At 39.8% G+C, this 25937-nt stretch overlaps 1 protein-coding gene across 1 annotated transcript in view; it reads right to left on the reverse strand.

Moving 5' to 3' along the window:
- Nucleotides 1-25937, reverse strand: part of kcnh5a (potassium voltage-gated channel, subfamily H (eag-related), member 5a) — a 133187-nt gene that overhangs the window by 75937 nt on the left and 31313 nt on the right. The window contains exons 2-6 of the mRNA XM_055872497.1: nt 18618-18741; nt 13904-14010; nt 11088-11216; nt 7154-7275; nt 3965-4357 (exon numbers count right to left, since the gene is read on the reverse strand). Of these exons, the coding sequence (XP_055728472.1) occupies nt 3965-4357; nt 7154-7275; nt 11088-11216; nt 13904-14010; nt 18618-18741 (875 nt within the window). The remainder of the gene's footprint in view (nt 1-3964; nt 4358-7153; nt 7276-11087; nt 11217-13903; nt 14011-18617; nt 18742-25937) is intronic.

The following is a 25937-nucleotide window of genomic DNA, read 5'->3' on the forward strand; positions in this document are numbered from 1 at the left end:
CATTGACCCTGTGTTGGGTGTCGGATAGATCAAGGATATCTGTCACGATCGTGTGGGGGATTTACGGACCAAAATGCAGCAGTTGGAAAATAAGCCATCTTCTTTATTAACACCACGAAGATGAACACGACACAAAACTCTATACAAACTAACAAAACAACAAAACGACCGTGAAGCTACAAACGTTGTGCACATACATACTACAAAACGACCGTGAAGCTACAAACGTTGTGCACATACATACTACAAACGTTTTACATAGACAATTACCCACAACCAATGAGAGCCTATGGCTACCCTAAATAAGGCTCCCAATCAGAGACAACCGAAATCAGCTGTCTCTAATTGGGAACTCATTCAGGTAACCATAGACTCTCCTAGATAACTAACCAACATAGACAACGCTAGACATATACACTCAACACAAAACCATCTACTACACCCCATAACCCCTTTACCAAATAAACACCCAAAACCAACAAAACATAAACATTACCCATGTCACACCCTGACCTAACTAAAATAATAAAGAAAACAAAGAATAATAAGGCCAGGGCGTGACATATCAAACAGTGGGGTTGTAAACTATGGGCTCAGTGATCATTCCATCATTTTCTGTAGTAGAAAGGTTCAGAAAACAGTTTTTAATTATCATAACTTAATAAAAAATTAGGGCTATGATGAATTATAGTGCAGATATTTTTGTTAATTGTCTGAGCAAATTAGACTGGTCTGCTGTATTGAAATGCAAAAAGGTGGAGAAATCCTGGGGCAATTTTAAATAATTGTTTTTACATGCTGTAGATAAGCAGGCTCCAGTAAAACAGGTTAGAATTAAGCAAAGAACAGAACCATGGATAAATTATAACATTTTAAAGGCAATTGAGCGTAGAAATGAACACTTTCTGGAGTTTAGGAAATCCAGGGCAGATAATTTCTTATAGTCTATAAATATATAAAGAAATGAGGTCAACAGGATGATACAGAAGGCCAAGAAATTATATTTTAATGACAAAATAGTTGAAAATAGGAACAATCCGAGTAAATTATGGAAGTGTCTGAAGCTGTTAGGTTACAGTAACAGATTAAAGACCAAAGCTCTCAATCTTAGCTTGGACATTGGAGGAAAGGTTACATCAGACAAGACCATGGTTGCAGACAGTCTGAATAGCTATTTTACAACTAAAGCTAATACATTAGTTAGCAAGTTACCTTGTCAATCAGGTTGCTATGGGGAGAGTCATGTCCAGCAGTTTTACTCACAGCAGGGGATTCAAGTAACTGATTTTTCATTTGAAGAGGTGTCTGAGTCAACTGTGCTAGAGAGGCTGAAAGAACTTGACCTTTCCAAAGCAACTGGCCTTGACAACATTCCTGACAGATCTCTAAAGGATGCTGCGGTAATTATCACCCCCTGTGTAACTCACATTGTGAATCTGTCTATTGAACTAGGCTGTTTTCCCAGTGAACTAAAACTTGCAAGGGTCATTTCTTTATATAATAAGGGAATAAGTTAGATCATGGAAACTATCTTCCTGTCTCAATCCTGTGTGCTTTATCAAAGGTCATGGAAAAGATTATGTTCAAGCAGATTGACAGTTATATTTCCTTACATAACCTATTCTATGAGCTCCAATCTGGCTTCAGGAAATCCCATTCCACTGACACCTGTCTACTATATCTGGCTGATCACATAAGGAAGTAGATGGAGGGAGATTTTTAGGTATGGTTATGTTAGATCTCCAAAAGGCGTTCGATACAGTGGATCATGACATTCTGTTAATCAAACAAGGGCCATGGGCTTTAACAATTTAGCAGTAAAATGGTTCAGCTCTTACCTGCAAGGAAGAAAAAAAATGGTGGATGTGGATGGGACCCTGTCTAAACCCAAAATCTTGAACTGTGGGGTACCCCAAGGGAATGTGCTGGGTCCACTTTTATTTCTATTGTATATAAATGATCTGAAATCTCCCTGTACATGTGACCTTTTACTATATGCGGATGATTCTGCACTCTTGGTTTCCCACAAAGACAAAAATGTGGTTGAGAAAGCCCTCAGTGCTGAACTTCTGAATGTCAGTAAATGGCTGTATGACAATAATCTGTCACTTCACCTTGGAAAAACAGAGTCCATCTTGTTCGGGTCCAAAGTGAAACTGAGGAAATCCCCAGATTTTAAGGTGGTAGTAGGTGACATAGTAGTCACAGCAAAATAATATGTTTAGTATCTTGAATGTGTGCTAGATAACCATCTGACAGGGGAGAGCATGGCACAAAATGTTATCGCCAAAGTGAACCATAAAATTAGGTACCTGGCTAGGATCTCCAAATATCTCGATAAGAATGCAATGGGGACATTGGTAGGAGCTCTTGTTCAGTGCCACTTTGACTATGCATGCTCTTCCTGGTACAATAGTGCCCCCCAGATATTAAAAAATAAATTGCAGACATCTCAGAACAAATACGTCAGGATTATTCTTAAACTTCCAGCACTTACGCATCTTGACTATTCCCACTTTGAAAGGCTTAGATGGCTTAAAGAGGAGGAGAGAGTCGCTCAGATAAAATTGTGTCTTGTACATAAGATTGTCCACAGTATGGTCCCCAGATACTTGTGTAACTACTTTAACTTAGTAAGGGATAACCATAACTACTCAACTAGAAGGAGTGAAACTGACGTTGTTCCTTTTAGATTTAAAAGTGGTATGGAGAAAGAAACGTTTTTATACTCAGCTGCCATTCTTTGGAATAATCTTCCAATGAATTTGAAACGTATAACCTCTATAGGTAGTTTAAAGTTCTCACTGAAAAAATTACTAAATAGTAGCATGTCTCAAAAGTAAGTGGTAAGATTAAAGTAGGTGGCAGAGAGGGAAATGCCCAGGATAGCAAATGGTCTGCCTTTTTGGTGCCTGTGGTTTATTATATTGTGATTTGTTTGTGTGTTTGTGTGTTTGTGTGTTTGTGTGTTTGTGTGTGTGTGTGTGTGTGTGTGTGTGTGTGTGTGTGTGTGTGTGTGTGTACATATATATATACACTACCGTTTGGGGTCAATTAGAAAAGTCCTTGTTTTTGAAAGAACATTTTAAAAAATTGTCCATTAAAATAACATCAAATTGATCAGAAATACAGTGTAGACATTGTTAATGTTGTAAATGACTATTGTAGCTGGAAACGTCTGATTTTTAATGGAATATCTACATAGGCCTACAGAGGCCCATTAACAGCAACCATTACTAAGCTTTGTGCGTATGGAACATTTCTGGAATCTGTTATTTCAGCTCATGAAACATGTGACACACACTTTACATGTTGTGTTTATATTTTTGTTCAGTGTAAATAGTATATCCCACACATTTATTGTATTGTAATATATGTTTTCCCATATAAGCATGAAGGAAAGGTATGTGGGCAGCTTTGGAAGAGAAGAGAGACTGAATTTATTGTTAGGCTAATAACCTTTCTATCCATCTTCTCCCATTCATACAGGAATTAAAAGGGCAATACTGACAGAGACAATAGCTTGCCGTCCATGTTGATTCCTACATGCCAAAGCAAGACTCTGTCTATTGGACTTTAAGTGCATCAAAATTGATTGAACAATATCCCAAGCCCTAGATGTCACCGAAAAGCACCCCATTATTGAAATCTTGGCTCAGAGTAATTTTGATGCTTAATTGCATTCCACCCATGCTGAGCATTCACCTACTAGTAAGCCTCAGAAGGGAAATGATGCATGTTGCCTGGGAAACAATCAAGCTAAGACTAAAAGTAAATATATCACTGTGCTTCTCTGACATACTTAGACTTAACTGAGCCTCCCCTTCTACTCTCTGATTTGACTGGGGGACCATAATTCAGATCAATCTTTCTGAGGACAAAAATGTTAAAAAGGTATACTGATTGAGTATGCCCTTGGTTAAAAACTATGGAGAACAACATTTCAAGTATGTTCAGGGCCTACCTCATTTACGTTTTCAAAGGCATTGATGATGTCGTAGGGCAGGCAGGACAGCAGGTCAATGACGAACCAGGTCTTCAGGTAGTTCATTCGAATCAGCTTTGGGTCCGAAATGACCTCTCCACCAGGCCCAACGAAGGTGGTGTGGAAGTTGAGCACAATGTCCACAAGGAAGATGACATCTACCACGCTGTCCAGCACGAGCCAGGCCAAATTGTTCTGCTTGGTCTTGAAAGAGACATTGTAGGGCACCATGATGGCTGTGTAGAAGGTGAGGATGAGGATGACCCAGTCCCAGGTGGTCTTAAAGGTGCAGTAATGGAGGATGATGTGGGGTGGCGTCTTAGGCGCCTCCTGCTTGTACTGGGGGAGAATGTCCGAGCCCAGCTGGAGAGCCTGAGGTCCACATAGAAAAGAGGAAGACTGTTAAAGTAACCCTTTACATTACATTACTGTTTCAGATGCTATTTACCTGATATCTACTTGCAGTGCCTATAATAAGTATTCACCTTCCTTGTGTTACAAAGTGGAATTGAAATTGATTTCATTTGGATTTTCTTTTTCATTGATCTGCATAGACAAATACTCCATAATGTGAAAGTGAAAAGTACATTCTATAAATGTTTACAAATTAAAATGAAATAGAAATAACTTAAATGTATTGGTTGTAAAATTATTTACCCCTTTGTTATGGCAAGCCTAAATTAGTTAATGAGAAAAAATTGGCTTAACAAATCACATAATAAGTTGCAGGGGTCAACATGATTTTTGAAAGATTTCCCCATACATACAACCTCTGTAAGGTTCTTCAGTCGAGTAGTGAATTTCAAGCATGGAGTAAACTACTGTCACGACACCCGCCGAAGTTGGTTCCTCTCCTTGTTCGGGCGGTGTTACATGTTACATGTTACATGTTGTGTATTTAACCCTCTGTTCCCCCACAGGTCCTTGTCCGGAATTGTTTACTGTAAGTGCTTGTGCAAGTTATTTCTGGTGTGCGACGGGTTTTGTACCCATCGTATTTATTGTTCTGTTTACGGTGATTTTTATTATTAAACTGCGCCGTTGTAATACAGTTTTTGCTCTCCTGCACCTGACTTCTCTGCCGCCAGTACGCACCCCTTACAACTACAAAGACCAGGGAACTTTTCCAATGCCTCATAATGAAGAACAGCGATTGGTTGACGGGCAAAGGTAACAAATCAGACACTGAATATAAAAATGGGGTAATTATATTATTTTATGCTAATACCATTGCTCTGTGAAAGAGATTTTGTTTAACAGGTAATAAGTTTTTTCTCAAAGGTACACCCCTGTTTTCAATACCTTTCAATACCTTTCAATACCTCACCTGGCGAGGATAACGACACTGAGCCTTTTTCTAAAATGTTTTATGAGATTGGAGAACAAATTGGGAGTGATTTTACACCATTCCACCATACAGAATCTTTCCAGATCCTTGATATCCTTTGTCTGCGCTTATGGACTGCCCTCTTACAATGTTCAAGTCCGGAGACTGACATGGCCATTGCAAAATGTTGATTTTGTGGTCATTTAACAATTTATTTGTGGATTTTGATGTGTGTCTTGCTGAACATTAGGACAATGTTTTACAGCTTTGTCATTATATTTTCTTTTATCGTCTTATTAAATGACTGTCAGAGATTATTACAGACACCTGTGATAATCTGAAGGACCTAAAATGGCCACTAGATGTCTTGTGATAGATTACATAAAATTCTTGAAATATACCAACATTTTGGCAGTTTACTGGTAAACTTTGAACGTTTCCAGTAATATACCTTTCCTTTGCGACCATACCCAGGACCCAGTGGAAGAAAAATAGCCCCATAACATCAAAGATCCAAGACCATATTTTACTGTAGGTGTGGATTATGCATCCTTATTTTCTGCTTATGCATCCTTATTTTGATGCAGAACCCACCACTGGTGTGGGTGGCCATAGAGCTCTATTTCCATGTAATCTGACCATAGCACCGGTTCCAATCCAATTGTCAATGCCATTCTGCTAACTCCAGGCATTTACATTTGTTGGATGATATGAAAATAGAGCTCTTTGGCCACCCACACCAGTGGTGGGTTCTGCATCAAAATAAGGATGCATAAGCAGAAAAGAACCCCATACTTACTATAAAATATGGTGGTGGATCTTTGATGTAATGCGGCTATTTTGCTTCCACTGATTCAGGGGCTCACGTTAGGGTCAGCGGCATCATGAACTTTATGCACTACCAGGTCATTTTAGTCAAAAACCTGATTGCCTCTGCCAGGAGGCCGAAACTTACTTCCTTTGAGGGTATTTTCATACATATCTATTTTACCACTTAGACATAAAATTACTTTATAAATCTACTTTATAGTGTATTAAAATGGTCTAAATGTTCGTTTTGGTCCCATATCGCTTGCACCCAATGACTACATTGAGCTTGCAACTCTACAAACTCGTTGGGTGCATTTGCAGCTTGTTTTGGGTATATTTGTAGTTTGTTTTAGGTGTATTTTGGGACATTAGTAACTAAAAGGTGATTTTGAGTAATTTTCTTTCTAAATGAACAGAGAAGATGTATCTGAACAAATTCATCCTGATGCTGCCATGATTAAGAAAATGTAAGAATGGATCATGCATGATGATGAGTATGAAAGGCTATAACATATGCTAACCTCTCACCATTACCAAAAACAGGAAAGGTTAGCATTTTGGGGAGTATCATCGTTGTGCCTCTGACTTTCTCCCTCATCATTATTCATGATTGTTCTCAGAAACATGAGTATTCAGAAACATCTTCTAATCTCACTTACAAAAAAGTGACTCCAAAATGACAACTGACATCATTCACTACTATTGGGCAAGACATGACCCAAACACACCCAAAACAAACTGTGAATGCATCTAATGTATTTGTAGAGTCACAACCTTGATATAGTTATTGTGTGAAATTATATGATAATTTGGCCAAATACTTATGACTTCTTCTGCCGGGGGGACTAGGTACATCAAGGGATTTTATGTCTAAATGGTCAAACAGACACGTATGAAAATACCCTCAAATGAAAGGTAACATTCTGAACTGTCGAAAATGCTGTAGAAAATGCCAACATTTTTAAATGTATCTTGACTGTCCAAATACATATGGTCAGGACTGTGTTATTCTTTTCCAGTGAGATGCTCACCTCAGCCAGTCTGGAGTGTTTGTGGCTGACCTCGTTGACTTGGTTCATGGGCGTCAGCTGCTGCATGTTGCTGCGGCTGTTGCTGGTCAGTGCCCGCGTCAGCCGGGCAAACTTGTTCCATCCTGCCAGAGATGAGCAGAAGTCCATTGAGCAAAATCACCATAAAAAAATTATATTCTCTGAACCGCCATTGTCTTAATCTTTCACTGCCTCATATTGAGTCTGCTTCTATCATATATTTACTTACATCAGAGAGGCCATTAGTAAACTTAAACTGTAGGTCTCCTCTTATGGACAAAAACTTCCCGGAAGACCACAGGACACATTTGTGGGCACAATCTGCAGTTACTCTGGTCTCAGAATATAGGGTCTCCCAGCTTCTATAAAGGATATATAGCTAATGGCATACCACCATTTGGTGTATTGCATGGACAAAAGCGAGAAAGCCTAATTTTCACCACATGAGGCAATCTAATTCAGATATGATGTGTGTACCAAAGGGGTGTACTACAAAGTGAGTTGGAGGATATAGTTGTCTGATTTGGTCAACTATGAGTCCAACTCGGGATAACCGTTGACACGAAAGTAGCTCACCTTTAAGCAAGGTACATTTCCATGGCAACTAATCCTTAAGAACTAACACTAACCTGCTCTGGGGCAGGCTGACTCAGGGCTAACTCCACTTATCCTGAATTAAGTGTTTGAGCCGCGAGTTGAGGACCAAGGAAATCAGATTCCCTCCCTCGCAATGATTGCGAGGGAGGGACTGAATAAATAGTCGACTGAATAAATATTTTTTTTGTGTAATTTTTTTTTTATATTCAAATACATGCATACATTACACATTTAGAAATGACCGGATGCATTTGAAACTTCATGCACAGGAAAACTGTATGACTTAATAAAGTTATTTTATCAATAGGAGTGGGAAAAAAGGTGCACCAATGCACACCAAAGATGGCATTAACAATAAGTAATAAAAGAAACCGGGCACCTCTAATAGCCTATTTCACACCATAGCCTGCTGAATTTGGAAGATCATTTTTCTTTTAATGTTGATTTGGCAAATGTGGCACTCACTCGCCAATGGATTGGTGTTCAGCTTGCTGGGCTTATCCACGTATGACATGCGAGCACAGTTACAAGCCTGGCTGGAGTCAACGGCAGGTGGAGGATCAATATCCACCTTCGTAACATGGATGAAGCCTGAGTTGGAATGTGAAGCTAACTGAAGTTGGCTAGCTTTATAAAATCCTGAGTAGATCTAGCTGGCATCGTAGTGTACCACTCTGCTCTCCGTCTATAACCTTACATGTCCCTGTCAACAAGCTACAAACATAACCAGCGCTCTTTTCTTCTGGAGCTTTTAGGAAGATTGTAATGCCCTGAGGGACCTAATAAGAGTACAACATCTCTTTTTGACTTCAAACTGAATGGCAGCATTATGGTGTGAGACATGAGAACCCAGCTGAGTGTCTCGTTTGATGCAATCCCTATCATACATTATTTAACAGCCAAAAGTTTTCTTTTTAACCACTCTCCCACAGCTTTGGGAGGCTGATGGCTTTGGCCTTTGGAGTTTTGGAAAAGAGAGACGCGCAGAATGCATAGTTACAAGTCCAGATTTATCTCAAATGATCGTTGACTGCTTCTACGCACACCAATGGTAGGTTTCGCAGATAAAATCTGGTTGGCTTGGATGAATAAAAAAGATAATGTTAAAGTTCCATTGAAGTCATTTTGGTGAATGTAAACCGATAACAACAAGAACATATGACATCACTAAGCCAAGTCCCTTGTGGACTTTTTTTCTCTGCCCATCACCCCGACAATGCAGAGAAAAGCAAGCAGAGAAATACTGAAGCACAGACACATTAAATCATTCAAGGGTTAAGGGGGTGAACTCAACCATGTTCAATGATTGGTGGGGCGGATTAAAATAGTTTGCTGGCCTGTCTCAGCCCTTTCAGTTCAGCACGCAAATAAAGTGTGAGCCATATGGGAGGGCAAAAAAAGTAACTTATTCAGGCCAACATCTCTAATGCTAACTGTTTGTTCTGTATACTGTGTGTATCACACAGCAGTGTGCTTGCAAGGAATTAAAGCCCCACTACTTGGTTAGCTATAAAGCTGAGGGATGGCTTCATTTATGCATTTATAATGTAGATATGCCCCAGGAAGTCCTCATCCGCAGGCTGTTTAGAAACAATGCAGTAAATGTTGGGTTATGATGGGGCTAGACAGCTCATGAGACATTCTTCAAGATACAATGGTTATAATATTCATTTAAATGATAAAAACTGCTGTCAAATATCACAGTGGGCCTTTAAACAAATGAAAATTCCAGTTACTTAACATTCAGTCATCCTGACAGTTGGTGTACGCTATTTCTCAACATAATTAACAGAATGAGGTCCAGTTGGCTGTTAAATGAATGAGCATTCCTTTTGTGATGGACATAAGCAGTTGCATCTGTCACTCCATCAAATATGAAGTGAGTTGTCCTTGCCATCTGCTTGCCATTACATACTTAGTCACACTGCTGCACATGATCCCCAGGGATGTGTCGGTGTGGACCCAGGGGGAGACACACACATCCATCTATTCAGACAAACAACATCTGGGCCAATAAGTACAGTGTGTGGCCATGTCACATGTAGCTACAGTATGCCATGTAAACTAAATATGCTTATGTGAATGTTTCCAGAACATTTCATTAGATTGTCAGCAAAGGTGTAAGAACATTGCCAAAAAGTATCAGTATAAACATCCAATCTGTCCAGTTTTACGCATCATCAAACAATGTTTTAGGGTGCTCAGAACATTCCCTTGATGGTGCAAGAATGTTCACAAAAAGCTACTTTGTTGTTCTTCAAAAGTTCCCTAAACATTCAAAGAGACTATCGCATATCCTTTGACCGTGATGAAGCCAAATATGTTTTCCTTTTGCTTGGGCCAAGAGGGTAAAAGGTTGCCTCAGCAAGAGGCTGTCTACCTGGCCCAGAAGAAATATAAAAGTGTGTTTAAGATGAGGAACTGAAGATGTCTACAATGTTTAAGATGGTCTAAACCTCAAACCACAAGGCAAATTAGAAACGTATCTTTGTCTTTTAAATCACCAGTTGGTTTCGCTCCAATGAAACACCTTACACATTTTGATCAAAGCTCTCTGTTAATAGACAAACTACACAGTTTAATGTTGCTGCTAGCAAGAGAGACCAACAAGAGAGAGGAAGGTGGGTGAAGGAAGAGATCTCACACTGCACATAAATCACTTATACCAGAGGAGAGCCCTGTCACTCAGTCTTCCATTCTCTCGAAAGAACCATGACCAGACATAAGAAGACAGCTTATCTGTCTTGCAACACTCCTCTGCTGCTGAAGTTTGTGGCCTCAAGTGCATAACATATGATCTCCAAGAAGCCCTCTGCTATCAACTTTGTAGTGATTAGTTAAAAACATCTGTGGGTTGTAAGATGCCAGGACATCCCTTCCCTTATTAAAACAAGGGCAACGTGCAAAGCCTTACAGCATAACTAACGACACCTCTCACCCAATCCATGACCAACGCAAACTTCAGACCCGGATACAAAGCCCCACTTTACAGAACCGCCAGAACACAAAAAAATTAAACATCCAAGCAACCATCAGCCTACTGAACAAGGGACAACCGCATGTTCTATTAGTTGACAGGTAACAAACTCTTAAAGGATGTGCGAGTCGTATACACATCCCAAATCCTCAAACAGGTCCTGGGCCAATAATAGATTATTTGAATACATAAAGAAAGCCCACACACAGTATGCCCCAGCTGCTTGGATGTCATCCACAACATACTAGACAACTTTACGGCTGCAATAGCCTTCATTAGGTCACGTAGGAACAGAATATACTTTGTTCAGGCTTTTTACTTAATTGGTATTAGGTATCTCACCCTTGGTGGATTCGTCCTCAATAGGCTGCTTGAAGACAGTTATGTCTTTGAAGGTACACAGGAACAGAACCACCTTGTCGTTCTCATTCCTGATGGGAGCCACCTGCATGTACAGCCATATGGGTGTCCCTGCAGGGTAAAAGAGGAGAATGGAACCAAGGAAGGAGTGTAAAAGGCTACATAATAGGAAAATATGTGGTATCATTAGGTCATCTCTGGTACTTCTTTCTATTTAAACACAAATGGTAACTACAGATGTAGGCTCTTAATTTGAGCCAGTTTACTACAGCAGGAATATAAACCTGCAGCAACAGAAAATTATTATGTGGATTATAATTAATGGACATTTTTGTCGTGGTTCAAACATATTGCATAAGGGGAAATCAATTCTGAAATTTCTAAGTGGAAATTACAAACTTCAGAAGCTTTTTAAAACCTAAAATACACTACAAATTTAAAATGTCCTGCATTGCACAAAAGTTTTCCTGCAACAGGGTGATCAAATTAAGATCCTACATCTGTACCTGGTACTAAATGGAGACTATTGTGACTTATTTCCATAGAACCCAATGAATACCAAAGAAACAAACAAGTGTTTTGTTCATAAACTCAGCAAAAAAAGAAAGGTCCCATTTTCAGGACCCTGTCTTTCAAAGATAATTCGTAAAAATCCAAATAACTTCACAGATCTTCATTGTAAAGGTTTTAAACACTGTTTCCCATGCTTGTTCAATGAACCATAAACAGCTAATGAACATGCACCTGTGGAACAGTTATTAAGACACTAACAGCTTACAGACGGTAGACAATTAAGGGCACAGTTATGAAAACTTAGAACACGAAAGAGACCTTTCTACTGACTCTGAAAAACACTGAAAGAAAGATGCCCAGGGTCCCTACTCATCTGCGTGAACATGCCTTAGGCATACTGCAAGGAGGCATGAGGACTGCAGATGTGGCCAGGGCAATAAATTGCAATGTCCGTACTGTGAGACGCCTAAGACAGCGCTACAGGGAGACAGGACGGACAGCTGATCGTCCCCATGTGTAACAACACCTGCACACGAACATCACACCTGCGGGACAGGTACAGGATGGCAACAACAACTGCCCGAGTTACACCAGGAACGCACAATCCCTCCATCAGTGCTCAGACTGCCCGCAATAGGCTGAGAGAGGCTGGACTGAGGGCTTGTAGGCCTGTTGTAAGGCAGGTTCTCACCAGACATCACCAGCAACAAAGTCGCCTATGGGCACAAACCCACCATCGCTGGACCAGGCAGGACTGGATAAAAGTGCTCTTCACTGACGTGTTGTGGTTTTGTCTCACCAGGGGTGATGGTCGGAATCGCGTTTATCATCAAAGGAATTAGCACTACACCGAGGCCTGTACTCTGGAGCGGGATCGATTTGGAGGTGGAGGGTCCGTCGTGGTCTGGGGCAATGTGTCACAGCATCATCGGACTGAGCTTGTTGTCATTGCAGGCAATCTCAATGCTGTGCGTTACATGGAAGACATCCTCCTTCCTCATGTGGTACCCTTCCTGCAGGCTCATCCTGACATGACCCTCCAGCATAACAATGACACCAGCCATACTGCTCGTTCTGTGCGTGATTTCCTGCAAGACAGGAATGTCAGTGTTCTGCCATGGCCAGCGAAGAGCCCGGATCTCAATCCCATTGAGCACGTCTGGGACCGGTTGGATCGGAAGGTGAGGGCTAGGGCCATTCCCCCCAGAAATGTCTGGGAACTTGCAAGTGCCTTGGTGGAAGAGTGGGGTAACATCTCACAGCAAGAACTGGCAAATCTGGTGCAGTCCATGAGGAGGAGATGCACTGCAGTACTTAATGCAGCTGGTGGCCACACCAGATACTGACTGTTACTTTTGATTTTGACCCCCCTTTGTTCAAGGACACATTATTCCATTTCTGTTTGTCACATGTCTGTGGAACTATTTCAGTTTATGTCTCAATTGTTGAATCTCGTTATGTTCTTACAAATATTTACACATGTTAAGTTTGCTGAAAATAAACGCAGTTGACAGTGAGAGGACATTTCTTTTTTTGCTGAGTTTATATTGTGCAATTACAATTTTACCAAGTTAATATCTGATTATTTCTATGTCATAGAATAGATTGCTACCAATTTTGTATCCCTTTACTTCTACATATATACATACCATTGATACTTAGGAATATTGCAGGTGGAATTGTTGCATAAAGCACCTTTAAGTATATAAAGTGTATTATAATAATATAATGTCAGTGAGAATAATGTAACATCTATATTAGATAGACGATGGACTCGGATGTTCAAGAGTTATTTCTTTGCTCATTCAATTAGCAGTGTATAGAATTATAGTTGATTTCACTGAATGGTTTTGGGAGTAGAAGTGACCAAATTGGACAGTGTAATAATAGATTGTGTTTACTACCTATCTAGATGACTATAGGTTGCTTTTAGTGACACCACTCTTGATTTTGAACTTCCAGGTTTTCCAAATTCCTTGGGATTACGCTTTTTATTTACTGTTCTGTGTATATATAAAAAAGAAAAAAAACTTTATTTTTTTTAATATGGTTTGGGTCATTTTGAAAGGGAAGAATAGCTATTATACTGTTTGGAAGGATTTTGTTTAAATTTTGAGCAGCCTTTATTCTTTTACTGTAGAATACTGTAGAATAACGTGTTTTCCCGGGAGGGAACTTCAGTAATAAAACGTTTCTAAAAACAGTAGCCACTTTAACCCCATCCTTACAGGGGTAAACCCCTATACTAAATTGACAATGTTAGCTAGTGACATCTTTATACTCACTGTTCTTCTTATAGAGCAGCACTTCAAAGCAATGTGATTCATAGTTATCAAAGGTCTGCCTGACTTCATCTATTGTGTTCTTGTCTGTCAGGTCCCCATACATGAAACTGCGGGAGCCAAAGAAGGAGAGGGTCAAAAAGGTGTGGTAGGTAGGGTTAGTTTGAAAGACAGATGGGGAAAACAAAGAGAGAGGGTTAGTCGTGCAAACCTGTATGGCATGAACATTCACACAACAGACACCATTTTATCACTCACTGAACTGTAATTTTGCTCATGGGATCGTGATGACATTGACTGTCAAATCCTATTGATACAGTGCTTGTGTTGAACAAAAGAGAGGCCCGAGTAAACAAGAGGGAGCTGACAACATGATAACCTCCCAACCCTGGTGAACTGTGGATGAACATGGAACATTGATGCAACATCAGAGTGATTACCATTTTAAAAGCTGTGTTTTGAGTGTTTTTGCAGCATTTCCTAAATGTTGGCAGTTGTATCACTCTATATCATGATTAAATATTTCATATTTTGATTGCAACATTAAATTCAAATTCTAAACATCCTATGGTAAGCCTAAATCAGAATATTTTCTCCATGTAAACTATTGCCATTGTACCCCTGATCAAACCCTAACCTGCTCTGCGGATGACCCTTTGCTGCTCCCTGCCTGTGGTGGATGTGTCCAGTTATACACATCATCACACAATGTTAGTTTAAGGATGCACAGAACTCTTCAAAAGTTCTGAAAACATTCAATCAGACTATCGCATATTCTTTGACCGTGGTGAAGCCAAATATGTTTTCCTTTTGCTTGGGCCAAGAGGGTGAAGATTTACCCCAACAAGAGGCTGTCTACCTGGCCCAGAAAAAAATATTAAAGTGTGTTTAAATTGAGGAGCTGAAGATGTCTAATGTTGAAGATGGTCTTAACCTCAAACCACAAGGCAACACCTCGATTAGGCTGATATAAATCCTTATTATTTTGTTTGATGATTTAGAATGTTAGTGTATTTTTTTCTATATCGACTACACTTTCTCGTTCTGAACTTAGTGTCTTCAGAAAGTATTCACACCTCTTGACTTTTTCCACATTTTGTTGTTACAAATTGGGATTAAAATTGATTTAAGTGTCTCTTTTCTTACAATATACACAAAATACTCTGTTAAAGTGGAAGACAAATGCTAAAAAAAATGTTTTTAATGAAAGATAAAACACTAATACGTATATATCTTGATTAGATAAGTATTCAACCACCTGAGTCAATACATGTTAGAATCCCCTTGTCTTTTAGGGTAAGTCTCTAAGAGTTTTGCACACCTTATACAATATTTGCCCATTATTCTTTTTTAACTCTTCAAGCTCTGTCAAGTTGTTTTTTGATCATTGCTAGACAGACATGTTCAAGTCTTACAACTGAGTTTCAGCAGGCCACTCAGGAACATTCAATGTCGTCTTGTTAAGCAACTCCAGTGTATATTTGGCCTTCAGTTATAAGTTATTTTCCTGCTGAACGGTGTTTGTTGGAAAGCAGACTAAACCAGGTATTCCTCTAGGATTTTGCCTGTGCTCAGTTCTATTCCATTTATTTTTATCCCCCCCAAAAATGATCTAGTCCTTGCCGATGACATGCATACCCATAACATGATGCAGCCACCACCATGCTTGAAAATATGGAGAGTGGTACTCAGTGATGTGTTGTGCTGGATTTACCCCAGACATAATGCTTTGAATTCAGGACAAAAAGTGAATTTCTTTGCCACATTTTTTGCAGTATTATTTTAGTGCCTTACTGCAAACAGGATGCATGTTTTGAAATATTTGTATTCTGTACAGACTTCCATCTTTTCACTCTGTCAATTAGGTTAGTATTGTGGAGTAACTAAAATGTTGTTGATCCATCCTCAGTTTTATTTTATCAGCCATTAAACACTGTAACTGTTTTAAAGTCACCTGTTGGCCTCATGGTGAAATCCCTGAGCAGTTTCCTTCCTCTCCGGGCAACTGTCTTAGGAAGGACGGCTGTATCTTTGTAGTGACTGGTTGTAGTGATACACCATCCAAAGCGTAATCAATAACTTCACCATGCTCAAAGGGATATTCAGTGTCTGCTTTTTTTTGACCCATCTACCGATAGGTGCCCTTCTTTGCGAGGCATTGGAAAACCTCCCTGGTCTTTGTGGTTGAATCTGACTGAGGGATCTTACAGGTAATTGTATATGTGTGGGATAGAGAGACGGGTAATATTTAAAAATCTAGTTAACCACTATTATTGCACACAGAGGGAGTCCATGCGATTAATTATGTGACTTGTAAAGCACATTTTTTTCTGAGCATATTTAGGCTTGCCATAACAAAAGTGTTGAATACTTATTGACTAAAGACATTTCAGCTTTTAATTTTGTATTCATTTAAAAAAAATGTGGGGTATTGTGTGTAGATCAGTGGCACACAATCACAATTTAATCTACTTTAAATTCTGTCTGTAACACAACAAAATGTGGAAAAAGTCAAGGGATGTGAATACTTTCTGAAGGCACTGTACAACACGGGTGGGATATAAGGATGGGTGGGGTTTCGTGACAATGACCACAAGAGCCGCTCACCAATTTGACAGCTCCAACGTGTTATACCTCCGACATCGCCTAAAGAAAAAAAACAATCATATGCTATGCGATTGTCAGTTACCGCCGGATAACACTGATCTGATCTAGGCCTAAGTCTACAAATTAAAGCCACTTCCTTCAATCCCTCCCATCCTCTCCAACTTTGATCTCCTATCATTCTGGTTACACTGATCATTATCAGGTGAAAAATAAAGTATTTTTATGGCCGATATCCCCATAGCAACAGCTTTTGTATCTTTGTCTGTCTATTTCTTAGGAAGAACAGTGTGCAGCATGTGGGGGTTATTTTCAGAAGCCTCAGTACTGTCAGTGTCTGCAAGTTCAGTGTGCCCAGCTTCAGTAAATAAATGTAAGCACTCTTGCTATGTGTCAAAGTATCTATTTGGTTCTGTGAGCATGCATTGACATCAAGACATGGCAAAAATGAGGAGGGAGGGGTGTTGTAAATTTCATGGGGACAATTTAACGCTTCATCTCCTGCATGACAGCAAATCCCACTCCTTTGGGCATTACAAGTGTGCAGGACACTCTAATTAAAATACTTTAAATCGAGAATGTATCGCGTCAAAGATATCTCACCATTTCCTCTCCAACAGTTTATAATCCATTAAAGTTACTATTTATACAGTATGAATAACGCCTCCCCTCCCACCTCAGCACAAGCAAGCTGATGTTAGACTGTTAAATTGCCAATCCTTGCTTATATACAAGGACAAGCCAGCTGTTTCGGCCATGCAATTGAGCCTTCTTAATCGGAGTGATTCGTTAATATTAAATCCTGTATACGGGGCCCCCAGGACTGGAGCAGAGAAACCTTAGATAATACTATACAAATGTACTGAACATTCCACCAAGTACAGACAGAGACGCAATTACCATTACTGTTTCATGAGTTCTTTGAGAGGGAAACACAAAGTGTTAAAACAGCAGCAGCTTATAACTGCACAATTTGCACACGCATTATCAAGTATTATCCACAGAGGAAGTTGTTCAGCATTGTCAGTAATATTTTTTTGCATACATACACTGAGTGTACAAAACATTAGAAACATCTGCTCTTTCCATGACCGACTGACCAGGCGATTTCAGGTGAAAGCTATGGTCCCTTATTGATGTCACTGGTTAAATCCACTTCAATCAGTGTAGCTGAAGGGGAGGAGACAGGTTAAAGGATTTTTAAGCATTGAGACAATTTAAAAATATGTGTGTGCCATTCAGAGGGTGAATGGGCAAGATAAAAAATGTAAGAGTCTTTGAACGGGGTATGGTAGTAGGTGACAGGCGCACTGGTTTGAGTTTGTCAAGAACTGCAAGGCTGCTGGGGTTTTCACGGTCATCAGTTTCCAGTGTGTATCAAGAATGGTCCACCACCCAAAGGACATCCAGCCGTCTTGACACAACTGTGCGTAGCATTGGAGTCAACATAGGCCAGCATCCCTGTGGAACGCTTTCGACACCTTGTAGAGTCCATGGCCCCAACAAATTGAGGCTGTTCTGAGGACAAAATGGGGGAAGCGGGTGAAACTCAATATTAGGAAGGTGTTCCTAATGTTTTGTACACTCAGTGTATTTGTTTACAGATTTGTAAACATAAAAAATGAAATGAAAAGCATGTGTGGAAGGGGTCAGGAATATAAGCACTACATAGATGCTTCACAAATCATCTATAACTGTATATCATGCTGTATTCATAATGTGACATACATTTATTTGTTTACATTTATTAATCTTTTATAGAGCATGAAATAAGGTTATAGATGATTTGTGATTTATGCAGTGCTTACGAAGCCTATATGAATGCTTTATGAATCCAATCAATCAAAGGATAAAACCTTACAGCAAATGGGTTATAATTAAAACACATTTTTTTTATTCAACTGTTTAAAAAAAAAAGTGATCACAGAGCAGTTGGATATTCTACATATACCTTGTGTGTACTAAAACTGGACTGTGTAATGACCTGCTTTAGTCCTTTTCCCACTGTCAACTCACATTACATGCATGTGCAAACCGTCAGTGGATGTGTTAAGCGTCTGTGAACAGTGGAAATAAATGAATGACAGGACAGGGACAGAGGCCCAGTTCTTACCTGCATGTACTGCTCCTTTGCATGACTTCTGCCCTGTGGTACCCCGACAGCTTACAAAACCCGTCATTACTGTATACCACCGGCCATTCCACTATCTGGGCATTCCCCAACAGGAAACTTGTTTCTGAAACACAGCCATGGGAAAAAGCAGAAAACTAAAGAATTATAGAAAGTGAGTTCAGTCCTAAATCCCAAAATGTAAACAATTGTAGATAAATAACAAGTAAACCCACATTGCAGTTTAAGAGGTGATAATGACTTTAAAACTGACATACCTCTCAAAATGCTCCAACTGTGGTCATTGTTATTGGATATTGACATGAAACCACACCTGCCCTTGAAATAAAGTGTAAACATTCTGCGCTGTAGAAAAATCCCATCGTTCCTTCACCACTTGTATCGCTAAATATGGAAATGGTAACTGGGTTGTTTGGGTATTTGGGGGTTGCTTTGAGTAGTTTTGAGGTATTAGTAGGACACCGTAAATAACCTTGTTTGGTTTACACCCTGAACATTTTCTAATTAATCACAAGGCTAAACATCATTTGTTTTCTATGGTGCAGGAGAAATTTGATAATGCCTGTGCAGATTTGTCTCATATACAGGTTTGATCATTTGATCTCATCTCGTTATCCTGCAAGGCAACTTTTGAAATAGTTCATGTTGATTTAGACTACAGTGAGCAATAGTTTCCCATTATTGGTTCTGGTCCTTTAAATGGTATACAACTGTGTGAGAGATGAGAGGTTCCTTGCCCTAGATTGCAAACTGCCATCTGCCCGAAAAACCATCCTACTTAGATCACAGAAATAATACCAATAGGCCTATTAGTAGTGTCTACAATGCATATAGGGAGATGTAACATACTGTACAGTATTTGCTACATAGGGCATCGTACTATGGTGCCATACTATTCATGTTCTCTGTTTATTCTGACATCCCGTTGCTCTTACAATTAGCTATGAGTTGCTACAAAGAGATGTGTAACTACCTCTGTTGTCTCCCTAATCCACCCAGACTTAGTCTTATGAACCCATAAAGCGCCAACATATTTATATATTTGAAAGCTCCAAATTGGTAATGATAGCAGAGACACTGTCTGTCAAGCAGTAGCACTTTTCATTTTATGAATCTCTTGTAACACAAGCAAATGGTTTAAATTCCCCACCTCCAATGTTTTTTTAATAATAAATATTTATAATAAAATAATCAATAATATATTTTTTCAATGTTCACACATTTGTAGTTAAATTTGATGTTATTTTGATCAATTTCATCCACAGCAACTTGTCATAAACTTTTTTCTGTTATTCATTGAAAGTTTTGTGCTTCTGTGATACTCAGAGGCTGAGAAATTGGCGATTTAGCTAATCTGACCTGAGAGGAAGAGGCAAAGTGAGTGGGTTTACTCCGGCTAAAATCTGTCCACGAAAATAAGCCCACAAAGTGAATCATTTTTGTACGGAAGTCAATGAGAGTGTCAAATTTGGTCAACAAAGAAAATAATTGCTAATTTGCTACATATGGCTTGATCTAATAGAAGCTTCGGGAATAGTTAGGTTCTTACTAGCCTCGTCGCTAAAACGGGAAGCCTGGGTAAGTTCCATGGCAGAACTCAGCTAAAGTGGGGTCGAACCTCGATGTAAATCAGTGACGTCTCACAATATGTCAAAACAAGGAAATGGCTTGCTTGGGCGGATCTCCAAAAGTGCTCACCAGACTAGTGTGTGAGCACAAAAAAATTCAACAAAACAAGCACTGGTGACAAAACCTTTTAGTGTTTGCAGCACGTTGGTTTTCAAAGCATTTCTGTTATTTCGAGATGAGCTAAAGCTGCAGCAAGAAGGGAGAAAGGGTTTACAATGCTGGCCATATCAATATTTTTATGTTGATATTTCTGAAGTGATATTTGACTGTGAAGGCTAGCATGAAGGACAAAAAGTATCTAGTCACAATGAGGTTTGTGTTTAGAAAAGTCAGCTAACCTTGTACGTTACCTAGGTATAACTAACTAGCTAGCTAATAGCTACAGTAGTTACATTTCTCTCCATTTTTCAAATAAAAACAGCATATTATTATTGACCTAAAAGGTTAGCTGTGTTAGCCCAGTCGCTAGTGATTCATAGAGCACCCATGTACTGTCTGTCCATGGGAACAACTGCAAATCATTTTGTAACCAACATTGCTAAAATTAATCAAATACATTTAAATCAACTTCATAAAATGTTAACTATAACGCTCATCTCCTGCAGGTTAATTGTCACCCTTATTTTCATACTGTACCTAAATAACAAGGGTTGGATTTGCACTAAACAATGTTATTGTTTAGTCTGCTGTGCAATCCGGTTTCCGAGCCGGTCACGGGTGCACCTCAGCCACGCTCAAGGTACTAAACGATATCATAACCGCCATCGATAAAAGACATTACTGTGCAGCCGTCTTCATCGACCTGGCCAAGGCTTTCGACTCTGTCAATCACCATATTCTTATCGGCAGACTCAATAGCCTCGGTTTTTCTAATGACTGCCTTGCCTGGTTCACCAACTACTTTGCAGACAGAGTTCAGTGTGTCAAATCGGAGGGCATGTTGTCCGGTCCTCTGGCAGTCTCTATGGGGGTACCACAGGGTTCAATTCTCGGGCCGACTCTTTTCTCTGTATACATCAATGATGTTGCTCTTGCTGCGGGCGATTCCCTGATCCACCTCTACGCAGACGACACCATTCTGTATACTTCCGGCCCTTCCCTGGACACTGTGCTATCTAACCTCCAAACGAGCTTCAATGCCATACAACACTCCTTCCGTGGCCTCCAACTGCTCTTAAACGCTAGTAAAACCAAATGCATGCTTTTCAACCGTTCGCTGCCTGCACCCGCACGCCCGACTAGCATCACCACCCTGGACGGTTCCGACCTAGAATATGTGGACATCTATAAGTACCTAGGTGTCTGGCTAGACTGCAAACTCTCCTTCCAGACTCATATCAAACATCTCCAATCCAAAATCAAATCTAGAGTCGGCTTTCTATTCCGGAACAAAGCCTCCTTCACTCACGCCGCCAAACTTACCCTAGTAAAACTGACTATCCTACCGATCCTCGACTTCGGCGATGTCATCTACAAAATAGCTTCCAATACTCTACTCAGCAAACTGGATGCAGTTTATCACAGTGCCATCCGTTTTGTTACTAAAGCACCTTATACGACCCACCACTGCGACCTGTATGCCCTAGTCGGCTGGCCCTCGCTACATGTTCGTCGTCAGACCCACTGGCTCCAGGTCATCTACAAGGCTATGCTAGGTAAAGTGCCGCCTTATCTCAGTTCACTGGTCACGATGGCTACACCCACCCGTAGCACGCGCTCCAGCAGGTGTATCTCACTGATCATCCCTAAAGCCAAAACCTAATTTGGACGCCTTTCCTTCCAGTTCTCTGCTGCCTGCGACTGGAACGAATTGCAAAAATCTCTGAAGTTGGAGACTTTTATCTCCCTCAACAACTTTAAAAATCTGCTATCCGAGCAGCTAACCGATCGCTGCAGCTGTACATAGTCCATCTGTAAACTACCCACCCAATTTACCTACCTCACCCCCATACTGCTTTTATTTATTTACTTTTCTGCTCTTTTGCACACCAGTATCTCTTCTTGCACATGATCATCTGATGATTTATCACTCCAGTGTTAATCTGCTAAATTGTAATTATTCAATTTATTGCCTACCTCATGCCTTTTGCACACATTGTATATAGATTCTCTTTTTTCTACCATGTTATTGACTTGTTTATTGTTTACTCCATGTGTAACTCTGTGTTGTTGTCTGTTCACACTGCTATGCTTTATCTTGGCCAGGTCGCAGTTGCAAATGAGAACTTGTTCTCAACTAGCCTACCTGGTTAAATAAAGGTGAAATAAAAAGAAAACTAAAAAATAAATATGTCATCACTTAAAAGGGATGTACAAAATCTGTTAGCCTCATATACATTGTCTACTGGTATAATATTTAATTGAGAACAGACACAAAATAGTAAAAATATTAAGAACACCTGCTCTTTCTATGACATAGATTGACCAGGTGAATCCATGTGAAAGCTATGATCCCTTATTGATGTCACTTGTTAAATCCACTTCAATCAGTGTAGATGAAGGAGAGGAGACAGCTTAAAGAAGGATTTTTAAGCCTCGAGACAATTGAGACATGGATTATGTATGCACGCCATTCAGAGGGTGAAAAAGATTTAAGTGCCTTTGAACGGGGTATGGTAGTGGGTGCCAGGTGCACTGGTTGAGTGTGTCAAGAACTGCAATGCTGCTGGGTTTTTCACACTCAACAGTTTCCTTTGTGTATCAAGAATGGTCCACCACCCAAAGGACATCCAGCCAACTTGACACAACTGTGGGAAGCATTGGAGTCAACATGGGCCAGCATCCCTGTGAAACGCTTTTGGCACCTAGTAGAGTCCATGCCCTGACAAATTGAGTCTGTTCTGGGGGCAAAAATGTGTGGGGGGGTTGTGGGGTTTGTGGGTCGACTCAATATTAGGAAGGTGCTCCTAATGTTTGGTATACTCAGTATATAGCTCAACATGTAAACAATGTGTGAGTTTAGCTATTCTCGGCTTGATGACAGATGCCCACAATGCCAGTAATGCCATCATACAGCAGGCCTATGGCTGCATTGGTGATGCATGCCATATGATAAGCTGCAAAATGGATTGACATAGCTGATATACTGAGAGAGAGTGACAAGCAAATAAAACAGATTTGAGATCTTACAACTAGACAAAAATGAAGTGTTTATTTGAGAAACAGACACATTAGAGACAGAACTCCTTCCCCTCTTTATTGCAGGATTGTGTTATGTGATTAATCAACATTGACACAAGTTAATTTATAATAGTTTAACAATTAAAACAAGTTTAAACACTTGAATCCACATTTTATCACTTCAAAATGTACAAATAAGCTAACTGGTATGTCAGTGGAGGCTGCTGAGGGGAGGACGGCTCATAATAATGGCTGGAATGGAGTCAATGGAATAGTATAATACACATCAAAGACGTGGTTTCCATGTGGTTGATTCCACTCCATTGACTCCATTCCATCCATTATTATGAGCCATCCTCTCCTCAGCAGCCTCCACTGTGGTATGTAAAGATTGGTCTAAACAACAATAGATAATTTAGTACTAGTATCATGTAGGCTATTATTACTAAAGCATCATTGCAGGTGAACAAATCTTCATACCAGCGGTGACCAACCTTGCTCCACTGATCCCTGATCTACTGTATTCTATTCCTGCCCAGCAATAGCAGACTTGATTATAAACTCATCTGATGTTATACGTTAAATCAGGTGTGTTATTGCTGGGCTGAAACAGAACCCTGCACACCCAGCAGACCTCCAGCAGGGTTGGCCTGCTCCAATTGTAATAGATTTGTCCATTGTGTGTGATGTTTAACTGTATTTTTGCACACATAATTTGCTAAATTTGCTACCTACACATATAACATATAGGAAATACCCGTAGTCTCATTTATTGGGAGCTTTCTCTTCATCTGCTAACAGGCTTTCACAGCTTTCCATATCTGAGGACAGAAAATATTATAATCAAATTAGACAGCACTGAATATTATGTTGCTATTATCTCTCTGTCTGCAAAGTTTTCCCCTCTAGGGACTGGAACTGGAGAATCTTTTAATGATGTCCTCCCACAAAATGACCTGCCCTATTCAATAGCCTACACTCTCCCTTTACTGCCAGGTGGAGCTGCAATTTCACCCTCTTCCATGGCTGTTATCTACAAATGCAGTTGGACTGTGTTTTTAATGTACAATGATTACATCAAGATAGCTAGCTCATAGGAAGTTAGCTAGCTGATGACATTTAATTCACTTAGTTAAACAGTGTGTAAAGTTAGCTAGCTAACAGCGATCAGTTAAGTTAGCCTTCAACGTGGCCTACTGTCGCCAGCTAGCTAGCTAATAATACATACTTTAACATTAAAAACATGTATTTACTTACTTGAAGAGGTTATCCCACTGCCTCTGTGTTTTTAGTCCTTACAGAAACTAATTAATGGGCAATCTTCACAAACATTTTTTTTGTGGTAGCAAAGTGCAGATGTCTCCATTCATCCACATGGCTGCTAAGGTAAAAAGTTTGTTTGTCACAAGAGCAGTTTAGAACGTGTTGTGACATTTGACATTACCAGAGTAATCCAATCTAAATAAATATAAATCGCAGACTGTCGGCCACATGTGATAATTTGAAAACTAGCACTTGAAACTAGCATAGGCAACAACTACCCCAACTAAAAACAGGGATGCATATAACACACAGCACCCCTTCAACGGGCGTGCGGGGTGAGGGTTCTTGAAATGTAACATCCAATCAAAATCTTGGCGCTGGGAGCCAGTGGACCATTCAAACCTTTGTTGCAATACAACATTTTCCAGACCTCCAAGGGAGGTGTGTCAACAACGTGATCTTGGAGGTTTGGCAACGAGAGACTAGGTTGTTACGAATGCACTGATATACTGATATATCTGATCTGACATACTGGTACGACCTAAGATGGCAGCCGATATGGGCAATATGGGCGCTGGTGCCCAATCAGACTTTCAGCTCTAACTTCAGAATGCCATGGGCAATCAATTCAGTTCCAATTGCATCTGAAAGATGGGATTTCCAACCTGGTATAGAGATGTCGACTGGAGGCCAAATACGTATTTATATTATTGAGTTAATTTGACCCGGAAAGTGCCTGATATGGGGCACAAATTGTGAAAAGTGCCACAGGTAGCCAAAATGACTTCCATCTTGTTCCATGCATGTCAGTCATAGCTAATGAGCGGTCTTTTCAATATTGTAATAAAATATGACTAAAATATGAATTTTAGTGGAATAATCATAAAAATGTCAACTAAATCTATGGTACTATTGTATTTGTATTTGAACATGAACAGAAGATTTAGGACACAAATAACATGAAGATGTGCAGCCTCTATTGAGCTTGAATTGCACCACTCTGATAGAGGTTCAAATTCCCCTCCCCCCACTGTGTGTGTACAACTAAATATTACTCCTTCAAGAAAATGCTTCCATCAGTCAACACAACTACTAAAACCAATACGTTCGTATTGATGCAAAGAATACAAACAAGGACACAGATGTACAAAAAACAAGTTGTTTGACAAAATCATGAGACATTTGAAGGATCCAACAAAAGTTACAAAAAGTAAGTTGTGTGTGTGTCATTGCATTCAATAACCAACAGTCCTCTGGCACCCCCTAAACAGGTGGTACCTATGAGGTAGA

This window comes from Salvelinus fontinalis, chromosome 20 (assembly GCF_029448725.1).
Source record: "Salvelinus fontinalis isolate EN_2023a chromosome 20, ASM2944872v1, whole genome shotgun sequence".
Taxonomy (NCBI): Eukaryota; Metazoa; Chordata; class Actinopteri; order Salmoniformes; family Salmonidae; genus Salvelinus; species Salvelinus fontinalis.